We start from the raw sequence: 12,894 nt of genomic DNA on the forward strand, positions 1-12,894 counted from the left end.
TTATCTTGACTGTTGCTTGTTTTTAAAGTTATTTTAATGATTTTATTTGTTTCTCTTTATATTCTTTAATGTATTTTTAATGCTTATTCCCCTCCCTGCTGCAATGCTTTTATTTGATGTAAAGCACTTTGAATCGTTTTGTACATGAAGTGTGCTATATAAATAAATTTGATTTGATTTGATTTGACAGAGCGAAAAGGAAGGAATTTAGCAATGCAATGTATTTATGTTCGTTAATCTTGGTTTATTTTGATGGTCTGAACAGGAAGTACTTCATTGGAGCATCTGCGCTTTGACGCACGACAGACTGAAAGGGAGGCAGAGTTGGACAACGGCGAGGAAAGGGGGGATTGCCGGCGCCACCGAGGGTCACAGGGATGTACAGTAAACACAGGCAGAAAAATGTCCAAACATCATCAGCAAAATGTGGATGTTTACTCGTTTTTCTCGTTTTTTTGTCGCTGAGCGGCACACTGGAAAGAGCCTGTGGAGATGACACTGGAGAACAAGGTAAGGAAAAGAGCGAACATGCTGTAAAACTTCTTCCAACGTCCGCCGAGAAGCATTGGAGATGATTTAAAAAAAATGTATACATTCAGGGGTTTAAAGTGTGTCAACCAAGTGAAATCTGTTCAGTTGAAACGGTAAACGTTTTAGTGTAACAGAACTCAAACTTGTTTCTTATTATTTATCCGTTATGAGAACAAGCGCGCTGCGTGCGCCAAGTTCCATTCAAAATCTGCAAAATTACTGACCAAAATCATGAAGCAAAAGCGCAAAAAAACACCGCATTCCCTACGAAACCTCTCGGGAACAGCTTGGATATAGTGTACATATATATCTCCTTTATGTATTGGGCTCCTGGCCGAACCCAGAACGCGTACAAACCCGCCATGGAACCCTGACAATCTGAGCCGCTATCAGCCCGAACAGCTGTCCCCCGCGAGTAGGAAGCAGGGAGGGAAAGAAAGTTTACCATGCCCAGCTGACGTTTTTATGGCAAATAAAGCTTTTATAGCAATTATTAGTTCTTCGGGAAACAAACGCTCTTACGTTAGCTTTAAATATAAATGTTCTACTGTGAACAAGTAGCTTTAATCCAAAGTGTTTTGGTTTACTGGATTGCAGCACGTATCACTGCATCTGATACAGATCCATGGGCTACTTTTTCTCTACAAAAGAATCAACCCTTTGACTTAAAAAAAAAAAACTGCTTCCGATCGTAGGCTTAATCACAGATGATTACAATGTTTTTTTTCCAGCTTTACTGCAGGAACAGCCCCGTTCTCCTTTGTGCGGTGTCCATAAAAGGCAGAGTTCAGAGAAGTGCTGGGAGAGAAAGCACACCCATGCGTTAAAGGAGCCCAGATTCCACTCCGGATGATGTCACAGAAATGGTTTTGTGGACTTTTTGCGATGACACGACCATCTGGGTTGGTTTGGATCCTGTTTGTGTGGGCAGTGAGCTATCAAAAGTTTAAAAATGACTGAAACATATCCAGCACCTACCTTTCCTCAGCCTACAGAAAAGTCAAACTGTGTGACAGAGCAGGCATCATCCTCTCTGGTCATGCGGCCTGAGCTGCCACAAGGCAAAACAAGTCACAAACAATATTGTCCATTCAAAAAAAAGATGTCTCCACTTAATGGAATTAAGAGCATGTGTGTGGCTTCTGGACAAACATCAGCCCACAGCGGAGCTTCGAATGCACCCTATTCAGAGGCAGTCTCAGCACGGCAGACCTAAAATAGACCCGTCTTTGTGTGGCATGTTAATTGTTTGACTGCGGTCAGTCCTCAGACTGTGGCTGATAAGTGCTGCTTCACCATCCATGCACTGGTGCATTGTATAGCAAAAACGTTTAACTAGCAAAATGCAGACGAGCCTTTGTGGAACATGTGCTGCTTTTCTGTGACATCATAAATGATTTTTGGAATTTGGATCATAGATTCTGGGACAATGTGATGGATACGTTTTCATTTATTAAGTTTGTTAAACAAATATATACATCATATTAATTATTGTCATCCTGACTAATTATTAATCAAAATTCTAAAGTGTGATGCTTTGCATGTGGTGAAAGTAGAAGCAAACCTACTCTAAAACAACATAGAGGTTATGTTTAACGTACTGTGTGAGAATGAGACATCATACACAAAGGCCACGTGGAGTAACAGGTTTAAATGATTATCAGTTGCCAAGTTTCTACAGCTGTTGGAGGCTGAACTAAGTCCCTCTATCACAAGCATCTTTAGTGATCCAGTCACAAGAGCTGCAGGATTGTTCACAGACTAATAGTTCAACCACAGCCACACCCTAGTATACTGTTTGAGTAGAGGTTCTGAACTGTGAATAGGGAGTCATAAAGCGATTTGTTCCGATGAAGTGGTTAATAAAAGGGGTGAACCTCGCTTCCTCCACAGATTCAAACTTTCTTTCAATGAGACATTTTTAATCCAAAAACTACCTCAACAGCAGTTTTAGTGCATTAAACGATCTACAACCAAGTTGATTAAAATAAGCCGTCCCCTGTGACAAACAGCATTTGTTTCTATGTTCAGGTGAAAATACAGGGAACAAAGAAAAGAACAGCACTCAGCTTTTCGTGTTACAATTAAAGGGACACTGTGTAATATATTGTCATTTATTAGCTCAAATCAACATATTCATTCATAAATTAGTCCTCATTGGTGTAAAATTATCTCTGTCAAAAATCTCACTTATCCTCCTGAGCGAAGAATAACTTGTCTGTATCTACATAGAGCGGGCAAGCTCTATGGAGGCTGCCATGTCCTATGAAAAACCACGAAGTGCCGAGAGGGACATAAAGCACTTGGAATCGCGTTTTCCCCAACGCCAGCCCTGCAAGCGGAAATGACGTCATTTTGACTTCACGTTTGTACGCAGGTATAAACAGAGCCAGTCTACGCCATTAGACATTCTCTGGTATAAACCAGCCTGAACGGCCTGTACTTTTGTTCGCGATGGAAGACCATAGTTATGCCACGCCACAGGAGAAGTAAGTAAGTAAGTAAGTAAGTAAGTAATTTATTTGTACAGCGCCTTTCGCAGACCAGGGTCACAAAGCGCTTTACAGGTACAATAGAAACACACAGTTAAGAAATACATAAAAGTATAAGTTTAAAAAGGCCAAAGCAACTCAGTCACAATCATAGCAGCCCAAGACAATTAAGAAATTAAGACAATTAAGAAAATTAAGAAAGAAAGAGAAGGGATCCTCGTAGCCAAAAAAGCCAAAAAGAGAATGTTGACACATACCGCCTGCCGTAGTTCAACAAGTTGCAACGCACATTTGAAAACGCGAGGCGCTAGAGAGCAAATTCATTCGACTTTGCAAAATAAAATTGCACCACTAGATGGGGGAAGAAATTACACAGTGTCCCTTTAAAGCAACTGTGGAGAATTTGACAAATTGTTTGCTCTTTGGCTCCCACTGCAGTTGTAGGATGTGACACCACCGTCATAAAAACAAATCTGTGTGAGCCCTGCACATTTACAGCTATACACACTTCACAAAGAGGCCACAAGTTCACCATCAAAGGATCATTAAGCAAAACAATGTGGTGAGAGGGGTTCTTGGGCAGTTTCAGACCTGGGAATGTGCATAACAAAACAAGTCAGAGGCACATAGTGTTCATAAACTTCATAAACTGTGATACTAACTGACATAGTTTTATTTACATCTGTTTCAACTAAAAACTAATGTGATCACTATTATTTAAAGGTGGGGTAGGGGTTCTTTTTCTGGAACATTTTTTTACATATTGCTTGAAATACTCTTCACACCCCCATTGCAACCAATTAATTAAAAGTTTTGACACAAAAATTAAAAGTTTTAGTGGCCTCTAGAACGTACAATCTAGGAAAAACACTATCCAATCATACTGAACGGACCGTTAACGATGATTGGATTCTGATGCGTCTATCAAACTGCAATCTGCTCCTCCCTCCCCCTCCTCCCCCCTGTGTGCGTACCCTGCTCCGTGAACGAATTACGCGTCCAGAAGCTTGGCAGGAAGCTAAACTAGAGCCAGCTTGGCTAGCACCTAGCATAATTAAACGTATAGTTAGCATATACTAAATACTAAATACTAAATACGGCAACGATCGATGCTTGCTGTCAGAACAGCGCTCGTGCACCTTCGTGCTCGTGAACAAGCATTGCGCGTTCATGTACTCTAGAGGCGTGGCTTCGGGGGGAAAGTGAAGAAAAGGGTTGGGACTTTTGACCTGTATATTTTCAAAATGCAGCTTCGCTGGACTCAAAATCCAGGATCTCCTACCCTACCTTTAAGGTAATCGTGCTTATTATATTTTCACGCAATTTTCCACGATGTGATAGAGTTACTGATGGAACAAAAGAATTTCAGTCCTTTTGATGATGTCATCAATTTGTGCCCCCATTGTCTGCATTTGTCTGCATGTGCATTTTTAGTTTAGGAAGCCTAAGGCAAACAGACATATACTGTATGTATTCTTTCATTTATGTTTCTTTATTATTTTCCATGAAATGATAACAATATGAAATAATAGAAACAATACTTTAACAATAATAACTAGAAATGCACTCAGAGAGTGCAGACCTCCGCCAACCGCCAAGCCACCTGTGGATAGCGAGCCATATATGGACATACGTTCCTGATGTGGGCTACTTGTTCTTTGGCGCTGTCAGCAGAAGAGGCATTCCCTTCTCCCTATTCATTATTGAACAGCAGTGTTCGCCGTTATTAATTATTATTAATATTATTATTATTATAATGTTTTGTCGGGAAGCAGTGTTCGCTGTTCTCATTACGCTATATGCAGTTATGCACACTGGCTTGCCGTGCAAGTAAATCCGCGCACTATGCATTCTGTCTGGCTTTGGGCATGCTATATGCAGTTATGCACACTGGCTTGCTGTTGCAATCTTTTGTTGTGCTAATTAAAGCAAATCCGCGCAATATGCATTCAATCCGCGCACTATGCATTCTGTCTGGCTTTGGCTCTGTTTGGCTTTGGCACCTTGAGGTCGCGCCACCTTGTGGCAGGTCGCAAGATTGCAGCACGAACAGACGAACATCCAGACAAAGCAACAGACAAACTCGGGCGATCACATAACCTCCTTGGCGGAGGTAATGATAAAACAATAATGACATAATTAATAATCAATGAATGATTATAATTCGTGTTCTATCAAGAGCTTACAGTTAAATCTTTTAGTAAATAAAAGTAATGCAAATTTTGGTCAGTCGTCTGTGTGCAGAAAGAAAGGAAATTAAAATCAATAGATGAGACACAATTTAAAAAAATTGGACACACAAATACAAATGGTGCATCTACACTTGAGAAGCCTGTAAAGAGGCATTTGATATCAAGAATGAACTTACATTCTCAAAGTTTGCAGTTTTCGATTTGTTATTGAATCTGTAATCATTTAAGCAATATTTTAACATGTGAAAATGTTAGAATAAAGAAGTCGCTTTAATTTGAAAGTAACTTTAATGTAGATTTAAATATCTCAGGTACAGAATGTCAAGTTAACTTTGAAATGGTGTTAAACTTTTTTGTGTGTGTGATGAAATGTAAGTAATTAATCAGAGGAAAAAAATACTAATGATAAAGAAACAAACAAATTCAAAGGAAAAGTGGCACTGGCTGTAAGGAAACAGCAAAAAGAATGAAGTTGTGCGACTATACGAGCATTTTCACATCTGAGATGTCTGTGAAATTAAGGGAAGGGTCAGTGGGTCATAGTATTAGAGTCAAATAAAAGTTAGTGCAATAGCGTAGTGCAAATTAAAGGATAAAACTGTTTTTTTGACATTGGGCCCTTGATTTCACATTATAACATGATGTTCTACTCACCCCTGCTTGTTGTTGAACATTTGGAGCTGTTCCGAAGATATTCGCGAGGCGTCTGGCTGCTCTCTTGAGATATTCGGCCATGAAACGGTTTCCTATGGGCAAGCTTATACAGGCACAAACTATGCTGTTTATAATTTATTAATTACTGTACACTAGCACTGATAACGTGGAGGTGCGTCGCTTACTTAAAAAAATCCGGGTTACTGTAATTTTGATTTTTTTGTCATAAAGTGGGTGTTACTGACGTCATCGTCGTGCTACTGCCACAGACAGCCCACAGACCTGCTGCCTATTTATTCATTCGGCTAAAATTCTAAATTAGTAACCCAGATTTTTTTAAGTAAGCGACGCACCTCCACGTTATCAGTGCTAGTGTACAGTAATTAATAAATTATAAACAGCATAGTTTATGCCTGTATAAGCTTGCCCATAGGAAACCGTTTCATGGCCGAATATCTCCAGAGAGCAGCCAGACGCCTCTCGAATATCTTCGAAACAGCTCCAAATGACCAACAACAAGCAGGGGTGAGTAGAACATCATGTTATAATGTGAAATCAAGGGCCCAATGTAAAAAAAACGGTCTTATCCTTTAACACAAACACTGAGAATGTATCCTTACTGAAGCTAACTGTAGAGATGTTTTCCGTGTTTCCTATTTGTATGTGTGGCTGTTTAGCTTTTGAGTTATGAGAATATACTAAGTTGATAGCATGTGCTTGACTAGAATGAGACCAGTTACGACATTGGCCTTAACTGTATTGATTTGTTAAGTAGCCATGTGTTTTGTTTTTGCTGTGTCTTTACCTGAAATTTTAATCTGGGGCATTTCTATCTGGTTTCAAAGCATGCCAGTCTGATGAAAGCTGTAATAATTGAACTTGAAATGAACATGAAGTCAGTTACTATGACTCCACGAGATCCTAGTTTTTTTTACATCGTGTTGAGCATGCAATAGCACACAGCTGAAGAATGTCCAATTCATGATTCTCCTAAGATTTTTCAGCCTCCTTTCTTGATCCCGTGTTGAGACCATGAGCTCCTGCTTTGACCTGGAGACTTGACACCATGGCTTAAGGTCACAACTGTGCATTCAGTCAATGCATTGGTGCAAGGTTTTTCTATGTTGGGCCTGCAACGGTGAGGGGTTGTTATACTGGAAGTAACCAAACAGAGGTTTGTTTAAAAAGTGGCTTGATTTTTCAGTACAGGCAAAAAGTTTGGAAGCCAAATCAAATTTGTACAAAAAAGATAATAGTTTCATTGGTATGCTTTGCAAAAAAATAAACATGATTATTCATATAAAGAGTCTCTTATCATAGTACATTTTTACTATATTTAAGTTTTTCGAGGTATGTGCCAGGAATTGCATTACTTACTTAAGTTAATCAATGAGACTGCTGATTCGTGGGACGCCCTTTACTGATTGATCGATTTAATTGGTCCCACACAAGCTCAATTAGAGAAAAGTCTGGAGACTGAGGGAGGCAAACCACCTTTCGAAGAACACCTTCCTCTTATTTTTTGTATAGGTAACCCTGACAGAGCTTGGAACAATTGCTTAGGGTCATTATCTTGCTGCGAAACAAACTTTCGACCGACAAGTCTTAGTCCAGATGGAACGGCATGATGCTGGAGTGGTACTGTTCCTTTCTTCATGATACTACTTTATCACCAGCAAAACAGCCCCATACCATGGCACTACCATGTCTAGGGCTGAGCAATTTTATCGATACTGCGATATATATCGATATTTCGTTTCCCGATAAAGTATCGATTTTTCAGCTGCAAGTATAGATTATTTTTTTTAATTATTATTATTTTTTTTTTTTAAAAGCAAACTTTATTGAAAAGTCAGCCGTTACAATTAGTGAAAACACAGAACATTAAGGTAATACAATACAATGCCAGGGGGTCACATTATAGAAAAACAGTGATAAATTAGTTCATAAAAATGTTGTATAAAGTGCACAGCTCTCACGTTTGTGACATGTTCGTTTGTTTCTGTTTGTCTGGCTGTGTTGTCCTTCCGGTTCAAAGGTTGGACCACCAGTCCAATCAGCGACGATTCATGTCAAATCACACTGTCCCTTTTTTCCCCCCAGATAATGATGTAAGTGTATCGAATCGTATCGAATCGAATCAAATCGAATCGTATCGGTGGCTGAATATCTTGTATCGTATCCTATCGTATCGTGAGATTAGTGTATCGCTACAGCCCTACCCATGTCCAGGCTTTACTGTGGGTGTTACGCATGGTGCTTTAAGACATTTACCAATTTGTCTGTAGACTCTGCGATTTGAAACAAATAGTTCAAATTTGCTTTTGTCGGTCGAGAGAACTTGTTTCCAGCCGTCATAGGTACAATTCTGGTGTGCTTTTGTACTCTTTTTCTTGTTCTGTGGAAGAAGTAGTGTTTTTCTTTGCAGATACACAACCCTTCAGAACAGCCTTTCTCAAACGTCTTTTCACAGTTCTGTCAGAACCACTCTCGTCAAAACGAGACGAGAAACAGAGATGAATTTCAGAAGCTTATTCTGAATGCATACAATTATGTTTGGCGGTATGGCTCTGTTCGGAGGAAGTTCCCGACTTTTCCATGAGCTCTATGGAAGCCAAAACAGGGAACAGCAGCATCCTCAGGTGGAGTGCCTTCCATTTGCTGTAAAGGCAACAAACCCCCTAGAACAGAGCAAGCAACAATGAACAACAGTATGACATTGTTTGGCACTGAGAAGTCGGTGGAGCACGGGAGTTGGAGGCTGCAAGCAGAGAGCAAAAAGAGCAGTGACAGCAAACCAAGTTTAAATGAAGTGCCCCAAATGCCAGCATCCAATTGCGAGCAGCAGCTGATTACCCATTGAGCGCAGCTGGCCATAAGGGTTGGGTCGGTGTCAGCCAATAGGCAAAGGGCACGTTGACTACGTGGTCTGCCAGAACTAACGCGATGCTCCATTTCTGTCAGAACCACTCTCGTCAAAACGAGACGAGAAACAGAGATGAATTTCAGAAGCTTATTCTGAATGCATACAATTATGTTTGGCGGTATGGCTCTGTTCGGAGGAAGTTCCCGACTTTTCCATGAGCTCCATGAAAGCCAAGACAGGGAACAGCAGGATCCTCAGGTGGAGTGCCTTCCATTTGCTGTAAAGGCAACAAACCCCCCAACAGACCATACCGGAACGCAGCCAGCCAATTGGATTGTTGGACCAGGGTGTCCTACAACCCCCCAACTGACCATACCGGAACGCAGACCAGCCAATTGATTAGTTGGAACCAGGGTATCCTACCCCCCGACGAATTATTAGCTACCAATTGTATTGGGGCAAGCATCGACCTCAACCACTTAGGTACACCATAAAAAATATGGTCAGTCTCCACAGCAGCGACAGCGCTTTGCAGCAGGGCAAAGCAGGCAAGATCCAAGCAGAGCAACATCCAAGCCAAGCAGAGCAACATCCAAGCAAAGCAGAGCAACATCCAAGCAAAGCAGAGCAACATCCAAGCAAAGCAGAGCAACATCCAAGCCAAGCAGAGCAACATTCAAGCAAAGCAGAGCAACATCCAAGCAAAGCAGAGCAACATCCAAGCAAAGCAGAGCTTTTAACACACTTCACCTGACCCACCTAGGAAGTTAAAATCACCGTAAGCTTGCATTTTTTTTTTCTATCCACACAATTAAACAAGCCATAAAGCATAACACAAATGACCTCTGTCATTGCTGTTCATGCCATCAATTCCGGAAGCGGTTTTAATGATTTGACTTCATCCCAAATTATTTTCGATCTTAATCAGTATCTTTCATGCAAGTTAAGCCCTACCAGTGGCTCTTGTTTTATTTAAACAGAGGCACAGCTGCACAATGTCTTTTTTTTTTTTATTATTAAAACCGAGCCACCTAAAAATGTATCCCCTGTTTAAAAATTTATAATTCCCAGAGCTCATTTACCAGTTGAATAAATATTCAAAGGTAGTTCAGTCAGCCAAGTACACTTAGGCTCCATTACCAATAACAATACAAAACATGTATATCAACTGATTGCTATACAGAATCAAATTACAGAAGCTGTATGCAACGATTGCTGTGCAGCAAATCTCCTAACAACTCATCCAAATTTAAATTTTTGCACGTTTAGACTCAATACTGAGAATTGCTAAACCTGTGAGTCTGTTCTCTGACATAGTTGAACGCAGGTGATTTTGATGAGTTTAAGAGCTGAACTCCTCTGTATGGATCCAACACAGTTCTGCTAGCCTTAGCCACCACTAGTATACTAGCCAACGCAAACCAGCAGACTTTTAAGAACGGTTCATAGAACAACAATGAAATGAAATGCCACATTTCAATTGGTTCAGTTCAAGATGTCAAAGGCTAGCCAGTAGCTAGCTAGTTCAACGTTTCCAGTTAGGTAGCGCCAGCTATCTGTTACCGAACTGGCTTGCAAAGCTATCTTGTGGCTACCGTGACATGAGGTACCCCATAGGCACAAACACTCCACACCCCGACACGACAGGTGCGCCGCACCCATCAGACTGTAATGTATACATACCACAGCCGTGTGTAGCACCTGTTGCACCTTAGAAGCATCACCGCGAGGATCCAAACGGACCAATCGGGAGGATGGTTTGTAATCCAAATGTGCCGGCATAAGACCCGCGCCACACAGCTACAGTCACGCAAAATCATGTGAAATCGGTGTAAGATAGCCGCGTGTCTAACCGCGGCTGCCCTGCCACATACAGGAGCCCGCCGCGGCCTACCTTGACTCTGACCGCGGCGCGCTGTGACAGCTCGCCCGGTGTCGCGTCTTGGCTTGGCTGATGTCCTCCACGCGTCCATCTCAGCCGAATCTCCGACTCCGCCGGCAGCGGGGATCCATGCCGGACGACAGGGTAAGCAGCACAATAATAATACTAGCATCGGCGCGTATGCTAATCGGAGCTACGTCTTGTAAGCAGAAGCAAAACTTTTTGCCCCTACGCCGGGAGCTGCTGTGGAAGGCTGGAAGCAGAGAGCAAAAAGAGCAGTGACAGCAAACCAAGTTTAAATGAAGTGCCCCAAATGCCAGCATCCAATTGCGAGCAGCAGCTGATTACCCATTGAGCGCAGCTGGCCATAAGGGTTGGGTCGGTGTCAGCCAATAAGCAAAGGGCACGTTGACTACGTGGTCTGCCAGAACTAACGCGATGCTCCATTTGTGGGTTTTGACCTTGTCATGTTGATTTCCTCCCAAATCTCTCTTACTTGTGACAATGATATGTTTATCGTCTGCTTTTGTAGTAATCCTCTTTCTTCCGTTCCTTTTTCTATCATCATAACTTCTAGTTTCTTCAATTCCAAATTGGTCCAATTCATACAGACCAATTAAAAAATTTGCCTAGCTAAGGAATAACAGATTGCACCGAAACTTCTCTATGATCCAATCTCCCATCCTGAGCCTGTATGAGGCGACCGTGGAAAGAAAAAACTTTCTTCCTGTTTTAACAGGACGAAACTTCTGTCAGAACCAGACTCACGTAGGGCGGTCATCTGCCTCGACCAGCTGGGGTTTGAGAAGACAGAAAAAGCTCCATCACAACAGACCGTGGATACCTGCTGAGAAAGACAAACACCTGCTAATGACAACAATAATGTCATACTTGAAGAGTAAAAGAGAGCAGAGTGAGGAGAGGTCATGAGAGGTCTCCGAGCAGTGTGGGCCCATAGCAGTATAACTATGGGATGTCTCCTCCCACAGCTGTGAGTGAGAAGAAGCCAATGTTATGCATGTGTGCATGAGTTTGTTTGTATATGTATGTAAGAGAGAGAGCTTGTCAACTGAACTGATATGCTGCACGTAGCTTTACAATTTCGGATTTTTAAAATTTTCCAAAACACGTAAATGGGTACAAATATACCTGGGAAACCGTTAGTGTATGTGCTTTATGCACAGTTTAGGTCAATGTAAGCGTTTGTCATTTCTCACCTTGTAGTGACCTCACTTCCTGCAGCCCCCTGTGTTGTGTCGTCAATTTTATTTTCCTCAATCTGCAATCAAATGAATATAAAAGTTGTCTGAACTCCTCGTGCACTTTTGCTCTCTTGAGATTTAAATGAACTCGTGCTCAGCAGTTTTCTCAAAAGTGTTTGTCGGCAACACGGCCCATTTACCAGGAACTTAGCGCAGCCTGCCCAGGGCCTGGGCTCCACATGCTTTGCAATTCAAGACCTGCTCTCTGAGCCCAGAGGAATCTGTGTGGGATGATGTGAGAGCTTTCGAAGGCCATTATTTCTGTGGTGGTGGTGATGGGGGAGATAAGCAAGCGCTGGCTGTGCGGTTGTCAGAAATGGTGTTGCACGATCTATAAACAGGCTAAATTACATTGCCGATTTATTCCCCAGTACAGCTTTTCCCACTACCTAATTTACCAACTGCAAAAAGCAGGTAGAGTTTGCATCCTTGAAGAATATTTTTTTTTAAATCTAATAAGATTGCTTAGTTGTTGTTTGTACCACCTGCTTGAACACTATTGAAGGCCCTTTCTGCTCTGTTGTGTGGGCCTCTTTAGTCATTATCCATTTTCCAAGTGTTTATGTTTATGCTTTGTAAATCTACAATGTGTAGGTGAGGGGGTCCCAGAGAGCACACAGCTTATGTAAATTAATTTCCTGTTAAGAGTCTAATGCTATCAGTTTCTCTGACATAAAAAAAAACATTCTGAGGTTCTACAACAGCATTTCAAGTTTTTAACCCCTTTAATGACAAGCTAAGAAAAGAAAACAGGCTGTCTCATGCAAAAGAGAACTGTCTTGACTCTTCTGTAGAATAACTTTTTAAAATTATTATGCAACTCAACCCGATATGTCTGTGATTTTGTCTATGATTTCCTTTGCTTTTAGACTTTCTACACCGCCTCTTTATAGAATGGTCATTTGCCGTGATGGGGATGTTTTTCTCAGACTCAATTTGATATCAACGGAACATCAAATGATGTTTTCACAACATGGGGTCTTTATAACATTCTTTTGTGAGACTGCTCTTTTAG

The 12,894-nt window shown here is 41.4% G+C and overlaps 1 protein-coding gene across 1 annotated transcript in view; it reads left to right on the top strand.

The window, feature by feature from the left end:
• Positions 1 to 290: 290 nt before the first annotated feature.
• adam19a (ADAM metallopeptidase domain 19a) overlaps positions 291 to 12,894 on the top strand; it is a 251,379-nt gene continuing 238,775 nt past the window's right edge. The window contains exon 1 of the mRNA XM_075450674.1: positions 291 to 510. Within this exon, the coding sequence (XP_075306789.1) occupies positions 378 to 510 (133 nt within the window). The 5' untranslated portion in view covers positions 291 to 377. The remainder of the gene's footprint in view (positions 511 to 12,894) is intronic.

Source organism: Odontesthes bonariensis, chromosome 19 (genome assembly GCF_027942865.1).
Source record: "Odontesthes bonariensis isolate fOdoBon6 chromosome 19, fOdoBon6.hap1, whole genome shotgun sequence".
In the NCBI taxonomy this organism is placed as follows: domain Eukaryota; kingdom Metazoa; phylum Chordata; class Actinopteri; order Atheriniformes; family Atherinopsidae; genus Odontesthes; species Odontesthes bonariensis.